This window comes from Periplaneta americana, chromosome 14, assembly GCF_040183065.1.
Source record: "Periplaneta americana isolate PAMFEO1 chromosome 14, P.americana_PAMFEO1_priV1, whole genome shotgun sequence".
In the NCBI taxonomy this organism is placed as follows: domain Eukaryota; kingdom Metazoa; phylum Arthropoda; class Insecta; order Blattodea; family Blattidae; genus Periplaneta; species Periplaneta americana.
This window is the reverse complement of record NC_091130.1, coordinates 7,390,071-7,413,632: the sequence shown is the minus strand read 5'-3', so window position 1 is coordinate 7,413,632 and position 23,562 is coordinate 7,390,071. Positions and strand designations below refer to the sequence as shown.

Sequence of the window (23,562 nt, the reverse complement as noted above, 5' to 3'; positions counted from 1 at the left end):
GAAGATTTCTATTGTATATTTTTACAAAATTCGATTCTTCAATTTGGACTACAGCTGACATTTTGGATATTTCCAAATTATTAGCAAAACTGAAAATTTTTGTTTTATATTTTTACAAAATTTGACTCTTCAATGCGGTTGATATTTTTGCTAATTTACAAATTATTAGCAAAATTGAAGATTTTTATTATATATTTTTACAAAACTTGACTCCTCAATTTAAACTACAGTTGACATTTTTGCATATTTCTCTCTACTGTAATGATGGAAATATCCAAAATTGTCAACTGTAGTCTAAATTGAAAAGTCAAATTTTGTAAACAAAATATCATAAAAATCGTCAATTTTGTTAATAATTTGTCCACGTCTGTAGTATCGCCTCAAGTTCTGAGAACTGCTAGGCAGCATATCAGTGTTATTATTAGAGAATAAATTAACATGGACAAGGAGGAGAGATCTTGGAACACATAATTAGGAATGTTTATTGTTGCTGAAGATGATTTCATTCCACGCTTTGTTTGTGAAACACAACAGATAAGAGCTCGGGTATGAACATTATTTAATTTAAACAAATCTCTCGCCTCTCGCTCACGTCTATCAAGTAAGGCAATATATCTTGTTGTAATTCCCTGTTATCGGGCTTCGTCAATCGATATCCTTCAAGATATACTGAAAGATGGTTGTTTTAAAAACGATTTAGCTTTCCTATTAGCAAATTTAAGCTTTTTGTGTGACACCATAAAAAAACTCGAAACATCCAAAAACCTGTTGTCTGAAACAGGGAGGTGCGTATCGTGGAAATTAAACTGACTCGCTACCAGGTTCAGAAGCACAATAAAATTACTAAGGGACAAATTCCAGAATGTGTTTGGGAAAAACAGTGGATATTAAAAAATGTGTAAAAGTTGCTCAAGTATTGGAGGATGTGCCTGTAGGTGAAATTGACGGTGTTTGTGTTTGTGACATTCCTCTCTTTAAATATGCACGTTTGACGTCCTGTGATGTGGAAAGATCGTTTTCACAGTATAAGTCGTTGTTCAGAGATAATCGGCATGCATTTGTGATGGAGAATTTGGGGATGACCTTTGTTGTTCACTGCAATTCTCGGCCAACTACTAGCACTCAAGTGTGGTTGGTGAGTACCTAGTAACATTTTTTTAAGCTAAGTAAGGTATTTTTGTCATATTTAAAAATATATATTTTTTTTTTAATTTTAGCAAATATTTTCGTACTTTTTAGCACATAAAAATAAATATATTTAAATTTTTTAGCACATAAAAATCCGCTCCCTAGACTTATTCTTCTTCCTCCTTCTATCAGCCATTAAGCATATGCTTAAGTTCGGATTGTGAATGTCGCCTCTAATTGGGCATTGCCCCTTCTACAGAATTTCCATCTGCTGGGCGGTAAGGCATCACGTTACCTCATAGTCTGAGTAAGGAATTGAACTCTAAACCTCTCGCGTAGAGCTCGAGAATTTCACAAAAAATTTGTCCGACAGCCATTTTGCCCACGCAAGTCTCACAAGATCTACTGGGAATTGAACTCTGACCCGTTCGGTGACATATCACTCTGAGCACCTCTGCCAGTGTCGCAAGATCGAACCCCGGTCGGGGCCCGTCGTGTGAGTCACGACTCGCCGCCTCTCGCTATCTCGAGCGAGTGCAAAACAGGTGTCGGGATGAGAGCCACGACCCTCGGAGACGAGACGCGGGGGAAATGTCAAGGGCAGCGGTAACTACTTCCTCCGACACGCACTGGCTGCTGGCTAACGAATATCCCGGAGCCCGCATCGCCGCGACGCTCTCACGGCCGTAATCTCTTTGTTTTCCATTTACTTCTCTTTAAAATCTGTCTCCAGACTTCTACTTTCTCGTTACGCACGTTTTATGCATCCTTGACAATCAATATGTGTTTGTCTATGTCGTGTACAACGATTGTCCCTCAAGTATTAGATGAATTGTGTGCATATTCAGTGCATACAGGTACTTACCTTAATATTCTGTCAGGCTTTAAATTTCATTATTTTCGAACATGAGTCAGTAAGTGCAGAAAACATAAAACGTATAATTAATTAATTGAATCACACGATAGAAGAATATTGAACAAACACTTAGCCTATTGATTCAAAATTAATATACTGTATAACATATAATTTGTATCTGAAAAAACTACAAGTCTCCAGGTATTGATCGAATTCCAGCAGAATTAATACAAGAGGATGGAAACGTATTATCTAGCGAAATTTATAAACTTGTACAGGGACATCATTTTATTTTTACTAACATTTTTAATATTAACCTGTCTATATCTTTAGAGAACCGGAAACACCGCTTGCTCCCCCCTCCAAGACTGGAGTTCGATGATACTGGCGTAAAACACAAATCACTCTACTAGGTATAGGAAGGAAGAAAAGTAGTTCATCCATTTACGTAAACTAGGAAATATCGCGATTTTGAGTTTGATAATTTTCATTAGGTTTTTCTTTAATCAAAGTACAGTACTGTATTAAGAATAAGTGTTTTTACTCACGAAGTGAGTTATCCATGCGAACGTATTCATTATGCAGTGTATATTATACTGTCTACAGCACATTAGCGTACAATATAGAGAAAGAAGTTAAATTGAAAAATAATCATAATATGAATATTTAAACACAATTTTGAAAATGGTGGCCGCTCATTTCGATACAGGCTTCAGTTCTTTTGTGCATATTATCGCACTATAGACTATTGCATCTAATTCCAATTGCCAGTTTCGTCCTTCGTACTAGTAACTCATGTTGAAATAATTCTGTACCTACTCTACGTACTGTAAATTCAATCTTCACTTCTGCCCGACCCGAAAATATAAAATTACTCAGACATGCTATCTACTGTCCATCCAAGTGGTTATGCCGCAGGATTGTAGAAAGGGAGGAAATCACGTGACAGTTAATTACTTAACGAGGCCCTTTTATTTAAGTTAAATTAAACAGCTGTATAATATTACGTAAACTTCTAATTCCTAAGAGAAATTAATGTTTTCAGAAAAGAGCTAAGACAGCCCAGCTATTACAGAGGGGCGAGCAGAAGCAGGTGGGGGGAAATCGGGATGCGACGTAGGCAAACGGACAGTACCTGTGCGAAAATATGATTCATTATTGAAAGCTCTTTCGTCACTGGAAAACGCGAACATATTTCTGGAACGTACTATACTCAGTAACTCAGTACTGCTTACTATCTGCGATCTTGGTTCTGTGTGGAGTTGGAACTTCCTTAGTAGAAGGGGTGGGAGTGAAATACATTCAAAAACTCAGGTACAATAAACATTGAAGTAAAAATAAAATTATGTCCCTGTACTTGCTATTTGGGAAAAGGAAATTGTACCAGAACAATGGAAGGAGTCCATAATCGTACCTATCCTTAAGAAGGGGGACAAGACTAACTGTAGTAACTTTCGAGGAATATCACTTTTGTTGACGTCGTACAAAATTTTGTCGAATATCCTTTTGAGAAGATTAACTCCATATGTAGATGAAATTATTGGGGATCATCAGTGTGGTTTTAGGCGTAATAGATCAACTATTGATCAGATTTTTTGTATTCGACAGATATTGGAGAAAAAATGGGAGTATAAGGGTACAGTACATGTTATTCATAGATTTCAAAAAGGCATATGACTCGGTTAAGAGAGAAGTTTTATATAATATTGTTATTGAATTTGGTATTCCCAAGAAACTAGTTCGATTAATTAAAATGTGTCTCAGTGAAACTTACAGCAGAGTCCGTATAGGTCAGTTTCTATCTGATGCGTTTCCAATTCACTGTGGGCTAAAGCAGGGAGATGCACTATCACCTTTACTTTTTAATTCGCTTTAGAATATGCCATTAGGAAAGTTCAGGATAACAGGCAGGGTTTGGAATTGAACGGGTTACATCAGTTGCTTGTCTATGCGGATGACGTGAATATGTTAGGAGGAAATCGACAAACGATTAGGGAAAACGCGGAAATTCTACTTGAAGCAAGTAAAGCGATTGGGTTGGAAGTAAATCCCGAAAAGACTAAGTATATGATTATGTCTCGTGACCAGAATATTATACGAAATGGAAATATAAAAATTGGAGATTTATCCTTCGAAGAGGTGGAAAAATTCAAATATCTTGGAGCAACAGTAACAAATATAAATGACACTCGGGAGGAAATTAAACGCAGAATAAATATTGCAAATGCCTGTTATTATTCGGTTGAGAAGTTTTTGTCATCTAGTCTGCTGTCAAAAAATCTGAAAGTTAGAATTTATTAAAAAGTTATATTACCGGTTGTTCTGTATGGTTGTGAAACTTGGACTCTCACTCTGAGAGAGGAACAGGGATTAAGGGTGTTTGAGAATAAGGTTCTTAGGAAAATATTTGTGGCTAAGAGGGATGAAGTTACAGGAGAATAGAGAAAGTTACACAACGCAGAACTGCACTCTTTGTACAGGGACATCATTTTATTTTTACTTCAATTTTTATTATATCTGAGTTTGTGAATGTACTTCACTCCCACCCCTTCTACTAATGAAGTTCAACCGTCCTCCACACAGATCCAAGACCGCATATACAGTCATAGTAGCCTTACGGTCATATGTTCGCGTTTTCCAGTGACGAAAGAGCTTTCAATATTGAATCATTTTCGCACAGGTACTGTCGTCCATTTGCCTACGTCGCATTCCGGTTTCCCCCACCAGCTTCTATTCGCCTCTCTGTAAAAGGCTAGTGGCTGGGCTGTCTTAGCTCTTTCTGAGAACATTAATTTCTGTTAGGAATTGGACGTCTACGTAATATATTACCCATACAACTCTTTAAAATAACTTAAATAAAAGGGCCTCGTTAAGTAATTAACTATCACGTGATTTTCCTCCTTTCTACGACCCTGCAACATAACCAATGGACGGACAGTAGATAGCATGTCTGAGTAATTTTATCTTTTCGGATCGGGCAGAAGTGAAGATTGAATTTACAGTACGTAAGGTACTCTTTTATAGAATAGGTAAAGAATTATTTCAACATGAGTTACTGGTACGAAGGACGAAACTGGTAATTGGAATTACACACATTAAAACTGAAGCCTGTATCGAAATGAACGGCTACCATTTTGAAATATGTGTTTAAATATCCATATTATGATTATTTTTCAATTCAACTTCATTCTCTATATTGTAGTCTACGCTAATGTGCTGTAGACAGTATAATATACTCTGCAAAATGAATACGTCCGAATGGATAGCTCAGTTCGTGCGTAAAAAAACTCATTGTTAATACAGTACTGTATTTTGATTATACAAAAACCTAATGAAAATTATCAAACTGAAAATCGCGAAATTTCCTACTTCACGTAAATGGATGAACTACTTTTCTTCCCTCCTATACCTAGTAAAGTGATTTGTTTGTCTATTACGCCAGTATCATCGAACTCCAGTCGTGGAAGGAGGTAGCAAACGGTGTTTCCGGTTCTCAACCATTGATCCAAAAGTATAGCCAGGTTAATATTATAAATGTTAGTAAAAATAAAATGATGTCCCTGTATTTTTCACCTGACATAATTAGGAGTTAAATCGAGACGTTTGAGATGGGCAGGGCATGTAGCACGTATGGGCGAATCCAGAAATGCATATAGAGTGTTAGTTGGGAGACCGGAGGGAAAAACATCTTTCGGGAGGCCGAGACGTAGATGGGAGGATAGTATTAAAATGGATTTGAGGGAGGTGGGATATGATGGTAGAGACTGGATTAATCTTGCTCAGGATAGGGACCGATGGCGGGCTTATGTGAGGGCGGCAATGAATCTCCGGGCGCATAGCCCTACTCAAGCAGGAGGTGGTAATGCAGGTGGTAATGTTTGTGTCGCAGGTGGAGCCGGAAGGAACGTCGGAGCTGCCGGCAGCGAGCAGGGCGCTGTTCCTGGACAAGGTGCGGCAGTCAAATGCCGCGTGTCAGAGCGGCGACTACGCCACGGCCGTGTCGCTGTACTCAGACGCGCTGCAGCTGGACCCCACCAACCACATCCTGTACTCTAACCGCTCCGCGGCCCTCGTCAAGATGGGGCAGTTCGCGCAAGCCCTGCAGGACGCCGTCCGGGCGCGCGAGCTCGACAGCAAGTGGCCCAAGGTAACACTTCAACTAGGGTGCCGCATACTTACGGGAATGACATCGAAGCAAAACCCTGGATTGATCACCCTGAGAGAGACTGGAGATACGAGCGTGGTGTTGCCTGATACACTGCATCTCGTACAGTAAAAAATAACTAGGGATGGAAGTTCGGACACCGAAACTATGAAGTTAACTACGTCGCGTTTATACAGAGTGATTTATATAGAACTGGCACATTTCTTTCTTTAATTATTCCGTTGGAAATTCATTCAATGACCCAATTTTAGCACCAAATTAAGCAGAATGTTCTGGAGTTTCGATTCCTTGTCACTAGATGCGCAGATGTTTATGTTTTATTCCTATTGTTGGCAGCACTGACCCAATTTTAGCACCAAATTAAGCAGAATGTTCTGGAGTTTCGATTCCTTGTCACTAGATGCGCAGATGTTTATGTTTTATTCCTATTGTTGGCAGCACTGACCCAATTTTAGCACCAAATAAAGCAGAATGTTCTGGAGTTTCGATTCCTTGTCACTAGATGCGCAGATGTTTATGTTTTATTCCTATTGTTGGCAGCACTGACCCAATTTTAGCACCAAATTAAGCAGAATGTTCTGGAGTTTCGATTCCTTGTCACTACATGCGCAGATGTTTATGTTTCATTCCTATTGTTGGCAGCACTGACCCAATTTTAGCACCAAATTAAGCAGAATGTTCTGGAGTTTCGATTCCTTGTCACTAGATGCGCAGATGTTTGTTTTATTCCTATTGTTGGCAGCACTGACCCAATTTTAGCACCAAATTAAGCAGAATGTTCTGGAGTTTCGATTCCTTGTCACTATATGCGCAGATGTTTGTTTTATTCCTATTGTTGGCAGCACTGACCCAATTTTAGCACCAAATTAAGCAGAATGTTCTGGAGTTTCGATTCCTTGTCACTAGATGCGCAGATGTTTATGTTTTATTCCTATTGTTGGCAGCACTGACCCAATTTTAGCACCAAATTAAGCAGAATGTTCTGGACTTTCGATTCCTTGTCACTAGATGCGCAAATGTTTATGTTTTATTCCTATTGTTGGCAGCACTGACCCAATTTTAGCACCAAATTAAGCAGAATGTTCTGGACTTTCGATTCCTTGTCACTAGATGCGCAGATGTTTATGTTTTATTCCTATTGTTGGCAGCACTGACCCAATTTTAGTACCAAATTAAGCAGAATGTTCTGGACTTTCGATTCCTTGTCACTAGATGCGCAAATGTTTATGTTTTATTCCTATTGTTGGCAGCACTGACCCAATTTTAGCACCAAATTAAGCAGAATGTTCTGAAGTTTCGATTCCTTGTCACTAGATGCGCAGATGTTTATGTTTTATTCCTATTGTTGGCAGCACTGACCCAATTTTAGCACCAAATTAAGCAGAATGTTCTGGAGTTTCGATTCCCTGTCACTAGATGCGCAGATGTTTATGTTTTATTCCTATTGTTGGCAGCACTGACCCAATTTTTGCATCAAATTAAGCAGAATGTTCTGGAGTTTCGATTCCTTGTCACTAGATGCGCAGATGTTTATGTTTTATTCCTATTGTTGGCAGCACTGACCCAATTTTAGCACCAAATTAAGCAGAATGTTCTGGAGTTTCGATTCCTTGTCACTAGATGCGCAGATGTTTATGTTTTATTCATATTGTTGGCAGCACTGACCCAATTTTAGCACCAAATTAAGCAGAATGTTCTGGACTTTCGATTCCTTGTCACTAGATGCGCAAATGTTTATGTTTTATTCCTATTGTTGGCAGCACTGACCCAATTTTAGCACCAAATTAAGCAGAATGTTCTGGAGTTTCGATTCCTTGTCACTAGATGCGCAGATGTTTATGTTTTATTCCTATTGTTGGCAGCACTGACCCAATTTTAGCACCAAATTAAGCAGAATGTTCTGGAGTTTCGATTCCTTGTCACTAGATGCGCAGATGTTTGTTTTATTCCTATTGTTGGCAGCACTGACTCAATTTTAGCACCAAATTAAACAGAATGTTCTGGAGTTTCGATTCCTTGTCACTAGATGCGCAGATGTTTGTTTCATTCCTATTGTTGGCAGCTGTTTTCGACATTTTGTGTCAACGTGAAAATGCAGTACACATTAAATCAACGACTCTTCCTTGTGAAGCAATACTGGATTACGAATTCAATTACAGCTACTCAAAGGGCATACCAGAGAGAATTTGGTGTTCGCAATCCTCCCAAAAGAAACACAATACTGGGACTGGTAAACAAATTGGAAACAACTGGATCTCTGGTAAGTGAAAAGGGCAAGCATCGTTCATCTAGGCTTCCCACGGTTGTTGTTGACGTAAGAGCATGACTGGAGCAGTCACCCAAAAAATCATTAAGACGTTTGTCTTTGAGTTTGTTCAGCAACTGGACGATGTAGAGCTGAGTCAAGGATATTTTCAGCAAGATGGCGCTACATGCCATACATCAAATGAATCCATGGAACTACAGTAATTGCAAGTTTCTTTGACGACCGAATAATTTCCAGGAACCTGTGGCCACCGAGATCTCCGGATTTGACAACGTCAGACTTCTTTCTATGGGGTTACTTAATCTCCCAAAATTCCTCTACATTTTAGGTATAATAAGTTGTCGCTAGCATTAATGAAAGAAATGTGTCAGTTCTATATAAATCACTCTGTACAAGTCGTGTTGTTTACATCAACTCAGGGTATTGTCGGACCATCGGATCTGTGCCCCCGTAAGATATGCGAACTGAACTCTAATTCCTTCTCAGCCTCGGTAATTCATTTCTCTCCCTGCACTCCTATCTCTCTCTTTTCTACCTCTCTCCCTTTCTCTCCCCCACCTCTCACAATTTTGAGCCTTCTTGCGGGACAGTTTATTTGCACTTGCAGTCCAGTGTTGTCAACTCAACATGAATACTGTAGCACGGAGTGGTGAAACAAATAATATTAAGCAAGTACGTAATAGAATTTTGCAATGAAGAGAATCAAACAGATCAATATCTGATTCCTATAAATCAGGCAACGAAAAGAGCAGCTGCGATCACAGGTGAGGCTTATTTGTTTCAATTGATTACGTATTGAAATTACTTAACTAATATTAATAATACAACATTTTTATGTAACTTATGTAGGCAGGTCAGAGCGCCTAACAAAGAAAATCAGGAGAGAGGGAGATTGTGCAGGAGATGAAAAGCTAGAATCACCAGGGAAGAACAGACCAAGGGAACTTTTAATGATTGTAGATGATATGAACCGATGTATTTTAAGAAGAAAGATACAAGAATTTTGTACCGTGTAGAATGAAGTTCCGACATTGAAGAAATTACTGAAGGTTGCGAGAGACAATATTTTCCAGTTATTTATGATACCGTTTGACGGAAGTTTGGCAACATCCCTATTCGGCAAGGTTCGTGGCCTGCTGTTTAACGTGGTGGGAGGAAAGCAGGTGGAATGGAGTGAGTACAGGCGTTAACGTTTTCAAGAACAACGACAGCGCTGAAGGGGCACAGATCCTTTGGTCCGACAATAGTAAACTTGGGGACAAACTTTGATGTCCTAACAGTTGGCTCTTTCTCACCCACATAGTAAGCCTCTCTGTCTACGACTGAACAGGAGCGAGAAGTGTTAGAACCAACTCATTGTTTATACGCTTTTAAAAAATAGCTTGTCGCTGATAAAACAGTAAAAGCTATCCCTTACAACATTTCCCAAATGTTAAAGAACCTCAATTCATATTCATCTATGCCAGTGATGTCAAAGCAAGCGCATTTTTCTGATCTTGAAGTCGTGCGCGGTCATCAAGCGCTAGGTATGGAAGGAGCAAGGATTATTTATATGAATAAGGACCCTGTTGGATTAAGAAAACAGTGGTGTACAAACTTCAAACAGAACGTGAAATTTTATGTCGTTATTTTATACGGCTATTTGCTGTATGGTATTATCTATATTGTCTGTAAAACAAAGTACTAACACCAGTTTCTTAATATTGTAGTTAATAACATAATAAAGAGTTAAGAAGGAATATTCACATAAATTTCATGGTAGTAAAACTATACTGTACTAAGTGAATGAAACACATCATTCATAAAGAAAGTGATATCCCAAAGAAAGAGACAGAGTATGATATTGTAAGTTGGAATTGATATTGATGGTATCTTTAGCCTTAGAAATGTAATCAATAAACTAATCAAAACAATATTACGGTACAAAGCAAAGTTACTTAGGTACTGTATCTGGTTTAAGTGTAACTAATATTACATAACAAAACTCTTAACGCATTATGCTTTTAAGGTGATATTTGTGAGCAACTTCCGATCATCAGAATATTAAATTATTTTCTCGAAATCTGCTGAGGCTATAGAATTGACGTTTTTACAACACATGGCCACATATCTTTGATATGATGTAACAGTAGGTCCTTTGTTAATTCACTTTCTTACGAACATTTTCCACGCGAATATTTTCAAAAATTTCAATAAGTAACTTCAGTAACACATATTTACGAAAACATTGTCTCAGTACCTCTAAGATTACTAAATAAACCTATCTGAAAATTTCACCTTTCTGTAAAAAGTTGAGTAAATACTGCTTTTGAATAATTAGAAAGCTCGTGAAAAAATGAGCATTAAAATTAAAACTTACATTCTTATAATGCACTTATACTTCTCAGACAAATCTAAAAATTAACATGGATACAGTTTTAATAAGTTCTCTTCCCTTTATCTATTGAATCAGTGCTGGCCATCCCTGTACTGGGTGTTCAGTTCAAAATCTGTCTTGGCTCGCTGTATGCCGTCGTGTGGCTAGCTGATGAGCCTAGAGAATTGAGTCTTCCTACACTTTCGCAGCTCAGGTGTATAATCTAAGAGGCAGAGAAGTTGGCTAGCAAGTACGGCGTTCATTCTGAAGAGTACGTGCCGATACGTACGGTAACGCCGGTAGTGGCAGGAATGTGAACTGTTTGGAAATACGTACTGTCGGGATATGGGGAGAGGGTTAAGACGATTACTTATGTATTTGTTGACATTAACTTCGACGGTCAACATGGACACGGAGCATTTGATTTGTGTTGTGGAATGTTACCGTACGCAACCGATGATAACAAATACCCTGCGTACGACTTGCCGGCGCAAAACACAGTTCGAAAGAGGTTATGGTAGCACACAGACCGTACAGACCGCCATCTGTTGCTACGACGTTCAAGTTATACCGTACACGTTCTCAAGTTCAGATTGAGGAACGCCTTAAATAATAGGCAACTTCTCTAACATATAAGCTGAAACTCGCTTCAAATCGGTGACCTAACAACAGTGACGTCATGACACACTTTGAAATGAACACCCAGTATATAGCTCGACCAAGTGGCATATACCTACTACCTCTTTCGTCTGTCTCTTTCCTTTCCGCTCTAAAACGCTCAGGCTCTCCTGAGCTCTAAAGCGCGTGCTTGCCCATATGGACATCAGTTGACATAACTGATCTATGCGTAGCTAAACAAGTCGGAATTAGATTTTTGTCCACCTAGATTGGAAAAATTGCACACTGTGCGACTGGTTTTCTGCGGGTAGTTCCATTAATTCTCCTTCATAAATTCAATATCGCCATTCTGTGGGGAAATGGCTAGCCTTATCCGTGAGCAGGGGCTTCGTTTCTGATCATTCACTTACGAAGGAAAAGAGAGAGACAGAAAATAACATAAGAAAATGGCTCATGAATACTGACTGATGTTTTAGGTTATGGTCTCATTATATTCAACCAATAGGAGACTCATTGGGTTGGTTCTGGATGTGTCTATCTTTCACAATACCAGATTATCTGCTATGTCATCATCTTCATCCACGAATTGAGTTATTAAACCTGTTCCATCATCCCACGTCTACCCATGCCACGTATTGGTTTATAATGTACAATTTATTTTGGGTCTCAATCTTCGTTGATTCTATGTAAGTGTCATTTTCAGCTTTTTTGTATGTGTTACATTTTATTGGAAATACTTTTAGCGATTTTGTGTATTGTAATTATGTTTTGCTCTGCACACAACTCTTACCTGAACGTAGGGGTTTTTTCATTCATTCATTAATAGTTTTCTGCCCAAGGCAAGTATTTCACTGCAAACTCAGCATTCTCCAATCTAACGTAATTTCCGCCTTCCTTTTAGACTCCGCATACAATCCATATATCTTAATATTGTCTATCACCTGATTTCTTCTTCTGCCTCGAACTTTCTTCCCGTTCACCATCCCTTCCAGTACATCCTTCAGTAGGCAGTTTCTTGGCTGGCGTTTTTGACGCTCTAATGTTGGATAAGCGCGCGGTTTTGACGCTCTAGGTATGGGATAGTTCCACTTTATTGACTCTGTAGAGTTGGGTTAGTGATGCGGTTTTGACACTCTGGCGCATTTTTTGACGCTCTAGTGTTGGGTTAGCGACTCGTTTTTGACGCTTTTGATTTTGATTAGCGGCGCGTTTTTGACGCTGTAGTTTTGGGTTGTTGTGTTTCTGACGCTCTAAGGGTGTTTAGCGGCGTGTTTTTGACGCTCTAGACTTGTGATAGCGGCGTGTTTTTGACGCTCTGGTGTAGGGTTAGCGGCGAGGTTTTGACGCTGTATGTGTGGTTTAGCGGCGCGTTTTTGACGCTCATCATTTGGATTAGCGGCGCGTGTTAACGCTGTATTTTGGGTTGCGTTTTTGACGTTCTAGGGGTCTCTTAGGGGCGTGTTTTTGGCGCTCTAGTTGGGATAGCGGCGCTTTTTTGACGCTCTGGTGTTGGATTAGCGGCGAGGTTTTGACGCTGTAGGTGTGGGTTAGCGGCGCGCTTTTGACGCTCATGATTTGGATTAGCGGCGCGTGTTAACGCTGTAGGTTGGGTTGCGTTTTTGACGTTCTAGGGGTCTCTTAGGGGCGTGTTGTTGACGCTCTAGTTTCGTATAGCGGCGCGGTTTTGTCGCTGCAGTTGTAGGTTAGCGGCGCGCTTTTGACGCACCAGGTTTGAGTTAGCGGCGCGGTTTTGACGCTCTAGTTTTGGGTTAGCAGCACGTTTTTGACTCTTCAGTGTTGGGTTAGCGGCGCCTTTTTGGCGCTCCGGGTTTGGGTTAGCGCCGTGGTTTTGATGTTATAGGCTTGGGTTAACATGCGTTTTTGACGCTATAGAGTTGGGTTAGCATTACGTTTTTGACTCTCCAGTGTTTGGTTAGCGGCGCGGTTTTGACGCTCTAGGTATGGGATAGCTGCACTTTGACGCTGTAGAATTGGGTTAGTGACGCGGTTTTGACGCTCTGGTGTTGATTTAGTCTAGTTTTGGGTTAGCGGCGCGTTTTAGACACTTTAGAATTGGGGTAGTGACTCATTTTTTACACTTTTGATTTGGATTAGCGGCGCGTTTTTGACGCTGTAGGTTTGGGTTGTTTCGTTTCTGACGCTCTAGAGGTGGCAATACGGCGTGTTTTTGACGCTCTAGGTTTGTGATAGCGGCGCGTTTTTGACGCTCTGGTGTAGGGTTAGTGGCGCGGCTTTGATACAGCAGGTGTGGTTTAGCGGCGCGTTTTTGACGCTCTTTATTTGGATTAGCAGCGCGTTTTTGACGCTGTAGGTTAGGTTGAGTTTTTTAATGTCCAGGGGTTTCTTAGGGGCGTGATTTGACGCTCAGGGTTGGGATAGCGGCGCTTTTTTTTACGCTCCTGTGTTGGGTTAGCGGCGCGGTTTTGTCGCTGCAGTTGTAGGTTAGTGGCGCATTTTTGACGCTCCAGGTTTGAGTTTGCGCGTTTTTGACGCTCTAAAGTTGGGTTCGTATTACGTTTTTGACGCTATAGTTTTAGGTTAGCGGCTCGTTTTTGACGCTTTAGTGTTGGGTTGACGGCGCGAATTTGGCGCTGCAGGTATGGGTTAGCGGCGCTTTTTTTGATGCTCAGGGTTAGGGTTAGCGCCGTGGTTTTGTCGTTATAGGCTTGGGTTAACGTGCGTTTTTGACCCTATTGAGTTGGGTTAGCATCACGTTTTTGACGCTCTAGTGTTTGGGTTAGCGGCGCGGTTTTGACACTAGGTATGGGATAGCTGCACTTTATTGACGCTGTGGATTTGGGTTTGTTACACGGTTTTGACGCTCTGGTTTGGTTTAGCGATGCGATCTTGACGCTCTAGTTTTGGGTTAGCGGCGCGTTTTTAACGCTATAGAATTTTGTTGGCGACTCATTTTTGACGTTGATTTGGATTAGCGGCGCGTTTTTGACGCTGTAGGTTTTGGTTGTTGCGTTTCTGACGCTCTAGGGGTTGCTTAGCGGCGTATTTTCGACGCTCTAGGTTTGTGAAAGCGGCGTGTTTTTGACGCTCTGCTATTGGGTTAGCGGTGCGAGTTTTGACTCTGCTAGTGTGGGTGAGGCGAGCGGTTTTGACGCTCTTAGCTTGGGTTAGCAGCGCGTTTTTGACGTTCTAGAGTTGTGTTAGCATCACGTTTTTGACGCTCTAGTGTTGGGTTAGCGACTCGTTTTTAGCGATCTTGATTTCGATTAGCGGTGCGTTTTGCCGCTGTTGGTTTGGTCTGTTGCTTTTCTGACGCTCTAGGGGTGGCTTAGCGGCGTGTTTTGGCGCTCTAGGTTTTTGATTACGGCGCGTTTTTGACGCTCTGTTGTTGGGTTACTGCGCGTTTTTGACGCTGAAGGTGTGGGTTAGCGGCGCGTTTTTGACGCTCTTCGCTTGGGTTAGCGGCGCGTTTTTGACGCTCTTCGCTTGGGTTAGCGGCGCGTTTTTGACGCTCTAGAGTTGGGTTAACATCACGTTTTTGACGCTCTAGTGTTGGGTTAGTGACACGGTTTTGACGTTCTGGTATTTGTATAGCGTCACGTTTTGTCACTCTAACGTAGGGTTTGCAGCGCGGTTTTGACGCTGCAGGTTTGGATTAGTGGTGTGTTTTGACGCTCTAGGTTTGGGTTACCGTACGTTTTATGATGCTCTTGGGTTGGGTTAGTGACGCATGTTTTGATGGTCTGATGTTGGTTTAGCGGCGCACCACAATCAACTATCCATATGCTAAGTCGGAGCTAATGTTTTGTTAGCATCGTGATGGCGACAGTCGGCAAACTCGGCTTCATTTCCAAGTTGTTTTTGTCTACTCTATGTATTGTGTGCTCGTTGGTTTATATAATCGGTTTGTGGATGAATAAGTAAGCTGTTTTACGTAAATTTGCTTTGAAACCGAGTTAGAGGAGACTTAAGGCTCATTCACAATGAAAATTAAACATAACGTAAGCGTTAACTTAACGTTACAGTAAAATCAAGAAGTCATACCATCATTCACGATGGGAACATAAACATAACAGCAAACATACTTGGTAACCATGGAAACATAACAACGACGCCATTTCCTCATATTCTGTCGTATACTTCAGCGCTCCACAATTGTGTTCTGTTTGCAAATCACGTAAGCATAAGCATGAAAGTTTGGAGTCTGCAAACTTTCATGTTAACGTCTTACGGTAATGTTTATGTCAATGCTTATGTGAATCATTGTGAATGATCCCATTTGGTAGCCTGGGCACAAACTTCTGGTTTATGTTACGGTTATGTTTAATTTTCATTGTGAATGGGCTTTTAGATTCAAAAGTAGACAATTTCACTTTAAATATGGTTTCATTTTGTTTCAAAAACAGACAACTCCATGACATAGTTTCAGAGATGCACAACTTCACTTTTTTAACTTAAATTGCGACCTGAATATTAAATTTAATCACATTTTGAGACTGAAAAAATATTTCTATGACCCATGAGATTGTTTAAAATAAATGGTGCCCACCTAAACGTTCCACATTAAAATAATTGTACTTGGGTTTCTTTCATCACTGTTTGTTGAAGGTCGCTTTAATGTTCCAGAGGTTCGCCGAAATGTTTCCATTTTATTTGCTGTGTCGTCGTAGTAGTAAAATTAAATATCGTATATTAGGTCTGTAAGTTAGTTTATTTACTGCCATAACGAAAGGTAGGAGTTTTCTAAATAGTTCTGCGTATGAAAAGTAGGTAGGCATTTTCTGAACACTGAAGTGAGGTAATTTATGTCACTCTTTCTGGCTCTTCTATTACATTACGTGTATCATTTACCACCATAGAAATAGAATGATATTTATTTATTAACTTATTTTTATTAAATAATAATATTAAACTGCCCCCCATTGAGGGTAGCCCTTAAGGACTCAGTATATCCTAAAAAAAATTATTATACATATATAAACATAGGTATTAAATTTTAAAAAAGGGAAACAAAGAAAAGGGCGTGAAAAATTACAGTTGCTATTAACGTGGCACTATGTGATTAATCAGGATTTGGCAGGATTTTTTTAGCACAATTATCACAATGCCATCCCTCACAGATGTTAGCAGAGCAAACTGCCGTCGAAATTCTTCGAAAAAAGCTGGTATAGTCCCTCGAGCACCTATGAGCAAGCCGAATACCTCAACGTGAATGAAGGCATTATTTAGTTACTTACTCATTTTAGTTATTTAGGCTATGTATATTTATTTATTCATTTTATTTATTTGTTTGTTTATTTATTTACTTATATAATTATTCTATTTTTCATTTATTTACTTTTTTACTTGCTTTAGTTTCTCTACTTTATTTATTACTTTATTTATTTAATTAATTAATCTTATTTATTATTTAGTTTCTTTTAATATTTGTTTATATAATTAATTAATTTTATTTATTTATTTTTATTTACTTCAGTTATTTTAATGAAGCTCTTTAATTAATTTATTTATCAAATTAATTAATTAATTTGTTTATACTTATGAATAGTTAATTTAATTATTTATGTTAATGTTAATTATTTATTTATTGTCATTTACGGCATGTAATGTATTTTTTAAATTTATTTAATGTATTAAGTACTCAGAATAAAACGTCACAACATCATACGTTCTATGATCGCAGATGCACTTCGATCCAAAAATCTAGACGTTCACGAGGAAGTTCATTCTATTGCTGATGGTGGGAGCAATCGTAGGATCGATATCATAGCTATAAATAGGAATAAACAGACAGCCGAAATAATTGATCCTACGATCAGATTTGAAATCTCAGCCACTCAACCATCTGAAGTGAACGAAGAGGAAAAGAAAATCTACGAGCCCACGATTCAGTACCTATCGGCGAAATACAAAATAGAAAAAATCACAGTTACCGGTCTCTTCTTCGGAGCGAGAGGCACCATTCTGAAAGCCTTTGTAAAGTGGAGGGAAAAATACAAGCTGACTCGAGATCTTCAAGATGCCATCGTCACCACCATTATAAAATTTTCTATAGCGATATTTCGTCAGCATCTTTATGGTGTACATTCAGTTTAAATTATATTTGGTTCTATTTTTTTTCTTATGCCTTAATCAATTTTGTCTGAAACCTGTTTATATAATTTTTCATTTTAAATTTTATTGTGAGCTATTCTGTGTCACAGGGCAAACCCAAAATATTGGGTCAGACTAATGATTGAAATTAATGGTTTTATGTTTTTAATTATTTATTTAATGTATTTATTTTTACTTATTTATTTGTTACTCAATTTATTTGTGTTTAATTAATTTATTTATATCTTTATTTACTTATTTGTAATATATTTCTTTTTTAGTTTGTATAATGTACTAATTTATTTATTTTGTATGTATTTATTTATTTACCGGTACTCACTCACTCGGTCATTTGTTTTTTTGTTTGTTTGTTTACCAACTATCCTCCATTGAGGTTAGTACAGATGCTCAGCACACTGGACGATAAATTTTATATAGTTAATAATAATAGGATATAATTTTGCATTATTTTTATACCTGCATATAATAATAATGTTGATTGCTTTACAAACCACAGCTGTCTGAGTAATGTCCATGTATTTTGTCTGAAAGGGAATGCTCATTGTTGGCAGGCATACTACCGACAGGGCGTGGCCCTTCAGTGTTTGGGTCGACACGGAGATGCCCTTGCAGCGTTCAGCTCAGGGCTAGCACAAGACCCCAAGAATGCTCAGCTTCTTGCAGGGCTCGTGGAGGCGTCCATGAAGTCGCCCCTCAGAGGTAGGTTACTGCTGCAGCGTAGTGATGGTTGGTTGTACATAGCTCAGACTTTCTAGAAGAAAACAAATAATATCAATACCTCAACTTTGAATGTATAGTAAATCCTTTACAGTGAAACCTCTCCTTACGGACACCCCCAAGATACGGACACTCCTCATATACGGACAGATTTTTAAGTCCAAACTAAAATAATATAGAAATAATGATAAGTTTACCTCTCGTTTACGGACACTCTCAGACACGGACACGGACAGCTGTTTCACAGTTTGCTTTACCTCCTGACTGCGGACAAAACTTAGATTTCAAGATCTAATGTGTTACAAAAATGGAAAAATTTATTTTTGAGAACTGTGCATAAATTCCTTAACATGAAAGAAGACAATAAGGGTCTCGTAGACTTTCACTAGCCCATCCGGGTACCCCTTGTTAGCTGCTGGAAGCTTGTGGATAAATAAAATCATAAAACTTAACCTGTCTGATGGGTCCAAGGTTCTCGCGATCGTGAAATTGTATTCGATACATGATAGGGTTAGTAGGATTATTCTCTTCACTTCAATCAGTTGTTCTGTTTCGAGAGACATGGCATCTGGACGTGAAGGTTAAGTTGAAAACTGTAAATTACAGAACTGCATAACTGTAGACCTAGAATAAAATTGCATGGCACGGTACTCTATTTTCCTTTTTCGGTCTTATCTACTGTAGTTCAAAGTTGAAAAGAATTTAATGTAGTATACTGTATTTAGAATTAAACTACAATAATACATTAATTACATTCAAAACGTGAAGGGATATATTGCATATTATAAATTTACTGTTATATGTGGGAGCCTCCCTCCCAATAAAGGACACCTCCCAGATGCGGACAGATTGTTACGTCCCTTCGATGTCCGTGAATGAGAGGTTTCACTGTATTTGTTTTTATTGCAACGGTATTATTTTGATATGTGTTAAAATAAATTGGTCAGTGTCTTGATTTTAAGTATACTGTAATTTATGCTAACTTGTTAAATTAACAACTTAAATATCATCACTGTGTTAAGTATTGAAACTGTGTGACACCTACATTATCTAAATGACTAGTTTCGGCAGGATTTTATGCCATCTTCAAACTTCCAGTGAAGTCTTCAGCACCCGAAACGTGAACTAGAATCAATGACAAAATTGTTATTTAGGTAAATTGTCAGTATTATCACACAGTTTCAGTATTCAGTATCCAAAACAGCGAAGCTATTTAAATGTTGTTAATTTAACAATCATTAGTGATATAGAAATATTAAAAAGTGTGTAAATCAAGAATACATAATTTGTTATATTGTTTGGTTTAATGCTGTGCAAATATTTTGGTTTTTGTAGTGTTTCATAAATACAGAAATCTAGATTTTAACAGCTAGACATCTAATTTTGTTTTTTCAAAGTTCTTTGTATGTGAGAGCGAACTTGCAAAGATTAATATTTGCCTACCTTTGTAAAATTTCTATTAGTACAGTAAAACTTCATTTTTACGTTTTTTTCAGAGTTTGAAGGAAAAAAACGCTTAAGTGAACAAAAAAGTATAACTAGAATGACATTTAATAACATATGATTATGATTATACAAAAAAAGTAAGTTATTTTGGACTACTTGCTTTTGTTTATTCCTGAGGACTGAATCATGCCCTCAAATTGCGATGACTGCTCCATAATTTGTTCAGTTAGGCCTACATCATTATGTGTTACGAAACGTTTCACTGTTCCTAAAAAGCATTAACATCATTAAAGAACACAAGATTGTTGAGGGCTGGTTCACCATCATCATCATCTTCATCTTCATCATATTCATGACTCCTGCTACATGACTTAAACAATTCACCAGTTGTGTAGAAGGTATAAATATAAGGAAATTTGGCTGATTCTATTCTAAACCTTTTCCCAGGGTCCTTCAAAGCTTCAAGATAATTTTATATCTTCCAAAGTGACCAGCCTCATGGGCTAGTGGTCAGGTTCTCTGACTACACTTCTTGAGGGCCCGGGTTCGATTCCTGGTTAGAACACAGGAGTTTTTTCTTAATGTCAAATGACAACCTGGTGGTATTGGAGGAAAAAATATATATATCTCCCAGAGTAAAAAATACCATCACATAACTTTAAAAAACTAATAACGAGAAACATATTACAGTAGAACTTTGTTATAACGACATCCAAGGGACCTTGAAAATTATGTTGTTATAAACAAGTGTCATAGTAACCGAGATTCATATTATCAATCTAGTGAGGTGGAAAATGAAAAATAACAAACTTAATTAGACTTATTTTAGATTTATGTATTGACTTTTAAGCCTGCAATGAACAAAAATAAAATACACGTAGGCCTACAATTATAAATACAGTATTCTGTATTAAAACAGTTTGTTCAGTACTCACCAAACTACTTTACTTAGAAGTGAAGTAATCAGTCATTTTACTCTGTTGTCTTCTACTTGCCCAATACACACTTTCTAGGGCTAAATTACGTTCTATGTTCATAATTTCAGTTGCAATTTCACTGCTCCCTTCCCTAGCTTCATAGAACATGTTCATAATTCTAATGACTTCTAAAGCGTCACTCACGCCTTTTAGTGGCCATACTGCGTTAAAATGCGTGCACTTAGTGAAAACTTCCTGTCGAAACTGATCTAATACCGCATGAATTCGGGCAGGTTACAGTGGGGTGGGGAATCTGCCTGCATTCCAGAGGTCTATGACAGAAGGAGACTGTAAAGAATTTGTCAGGGTCAGATTTCAACAAAATGTTTCTTAAAATACTTTGGTTCTTAGAAAATCTTATTCCAAACTGAGGTTGAAAATGACGTTATATGCGAGGTAGACGCATATACGTTTGTCGTATTAAGCAAGGTAGGAAAGCATATGTCTTATGGGGAATTAGTTGGACCACAGAATATTTGACGTTATAGGCGAGGTGTCGCACAAAACGAGGTCGCTATAACCAAGTTCTACTGTATGTCCAAAATAAATGAGCACAAGAGTTTTTCTGGTACCTCAGAAAAAAAGAATGTGTCAAAAACGCATGTGTGCGAAACATATAAAAGAATAAAAATAAAAATAACGGTCATTGTTGATATTGCCATGTATAAAGGGATTGAAACTACTTTTGAGTATGTATTTTTTAATTTGTTCACAACAGGAACAACTCTACCATTGTAAGTCTGTTGCTTAGGTACGTTGGAGCCGACGTTCAGGCAGTTGGAGGCGATGAAGCTGGACAAGTCCCCGTTCGTGATCATCTCGGTGGTGGGGCAGGAGCTGCTGGGGGTGGCGCAGTACGCAGCAGCGGTGGTCGTCCTGGAAGCGGCTCTCAGGATCGGCACCTGCAGCCTCAAGCTCCGTGGCTCCGTGTTCTCTGCCCTCTCGTCTGCTTACTGGGCCCTCAACTCACTCGATAAGGTATGTACCATATCACACCAACTGTGGACCTTAGCTCAGACTGTCAGCTGAGGGTTTCTAACCAAAGTGGAGTATTATATCTTTGTTATACTTCGGTCATATTTACCAATTAATATTTTACGTCTCATTTATTTAGCTTTATTTCAATACCTTCTCCAGTATGGAATTTTAGGGTGGGGAAATGCTTGTAATTCTAATCTCACTCCACTAATACTTATTCAGAAAAGAATTATTAAAATATGCCTTAATAAACCAATTGACTACTCATCCGAGCTTTTGTTTACTGATTTTAATGTTTTGAAAATTAAACAGATTTATTATATTGCCATATTAATCTTCATACATAAAAATCGTAATAAATTCAAATTGTATCATCATAAATATGGAACTAAAAGATCCGATTTTATACGACTACAGGAACCAAAGTGTTTCACAAGCACAGCTCTGAGCCATGGTACCTACTTTGGTCCAAGGTTATACAACAAAATAATTGATAAATACCCAAATTTGGAAAATTTTAGTATCAGAAATTTAAAAAATAGCGTTAGGAATTTACTTTTTAAAGAATATATATTGATTTAATATGTATATGTATTTGTATGACTTAAATTGTTAAAATTGAAATTGTATTTTTAAATTTAATTTATTCCTGTAAATTTTTTTTCTTGACCCAGTTTGTGTCAAAAAATTATCTTTGTGTTTAGATATCTCCCTGAGCACGAGTTTTTTTACTCCTTCAGGGAAGAACTAAGATTGTATTTCTGTCAATGTTATTTTATTAACAATAACAATAAACAATATTAGCAGAGAGCGGATTTTCGATCCCGATACTGAATGTTATAGTCCCGTCGCTCTTATTTCCGGCAGCCAATCGCGTTGCAGGTCGGCTACATTTAAACGTGTGCGTCTTGTGATTCGCTGGTGATGACGTTATGCATTTCCTAAGGCTCGATAAATATTTAATATAATCGCCCGCCATTTTGGCTCTTTCGTTGGCGTTCGCAGAAAGCACACGAGGACGTTATTTGCCGCTCAATTATTTGCTGAATTACAGTGCGTTTGATTTATTATCATAGGAGCTACGACATGATAATGTTTAACGGTGTGGCAAATAGATTCCTCGTCTGGTAGCTCGGCAACGAAAGAACAAAAATGGCGAACGATACTACCTACCTAGACTTTATAGAGCCTTCTCTTCCCAAGAGGAGGAGTCACGCCGGGAATAACAGCGTCGCGACTATAGCTGTACGTCACTTGCAGGAGATTATTGAATTCATAGCTACGCTCCCTCCTTATGTCAAAGGATGTGAGTCTTGTCGTTGTGTAAGGACCGAAAATCTGTTGTCTGATTAATTATTAGAGTGTGGATGGATTCTGTAAGGTTTGTGGTGAACAGAGAGGCAGTGGATTGTTTTTCTTCAGATAGTTCAGTATTACCTGTCATTCTTTTCTCGAATATTGCTCTGTTATCACCATATTATCACATCTGTTTAACTAGGACCACCAAACGCCCCAGAAATCTGGTATTTGTCCCAGATTTTAGATGCTTATCCCAGTGTCCCAGAAAGTGATTTGCTGGGATGCTGATTTGTTCCGAGTTCTCAGTTTTGTAAAGCAAACTTCAGTACAGTATTCAGTATTCATTTATTAGATGTCAGTAGACTTATACAGGGTTAGTTAGAAGTCTCGCACTACCTAAATAACTTTTGAAACATGTGGTTCAGTAATATGAAACTTGGTGTGTGGGGATAACCATATACTAAGAACTCAATAATGGTATTACCGAGTTTTTTTCTACTTCCGGTTTAACCAGAAGTAACTCCAACGCTCTGATTCTAAATGGAACACCCAATATATAATACGAGGCGTGTTCTTAAAGTAAGTTCCGTTTTCAATTATAGCCGTCGCATCCCTGCAATCGTTATTTTGCGCATGCGTGTTTTCTTCTTCAGTCCTCAGGCA

General features: G+C 38.4%; 1 protein-coding gene across 3 annotated transcripts in view; it reads left to right on the top strand.

Annotated features, from left to right (window-relative positions):
* Nucleotides 1-23,562, top strand: part of LOC138713097 (tetratricopeptide repeat protein 28) — a 212,104-nt gene that overhangs the window by 109,775 nt on the left and 78,767 nt on the right. For all 3 annotated transcript variants that reach the window (XM_069844862.1, XM_069844863.1, XM_069844864.1), the window contains exons 2-4: nucleotides 5,874-6,131; nucleotides 18,034-18,181; nucleotides 21,374-21,600. In XM_069844862.1, coding sequence (XP_069700963.1) covers nucleotides 5,874-6,131; nucleotides 18,034-18,181; nucleotides 21,374-21,600 — 633 coding nt within the window. The remainder of the gene's footprint in view (nucleotides 1-5,873; nucleotides 6,132-18,033; nucleotides 18,182-21,373; nucleotides 21,601-23,562) is intronic.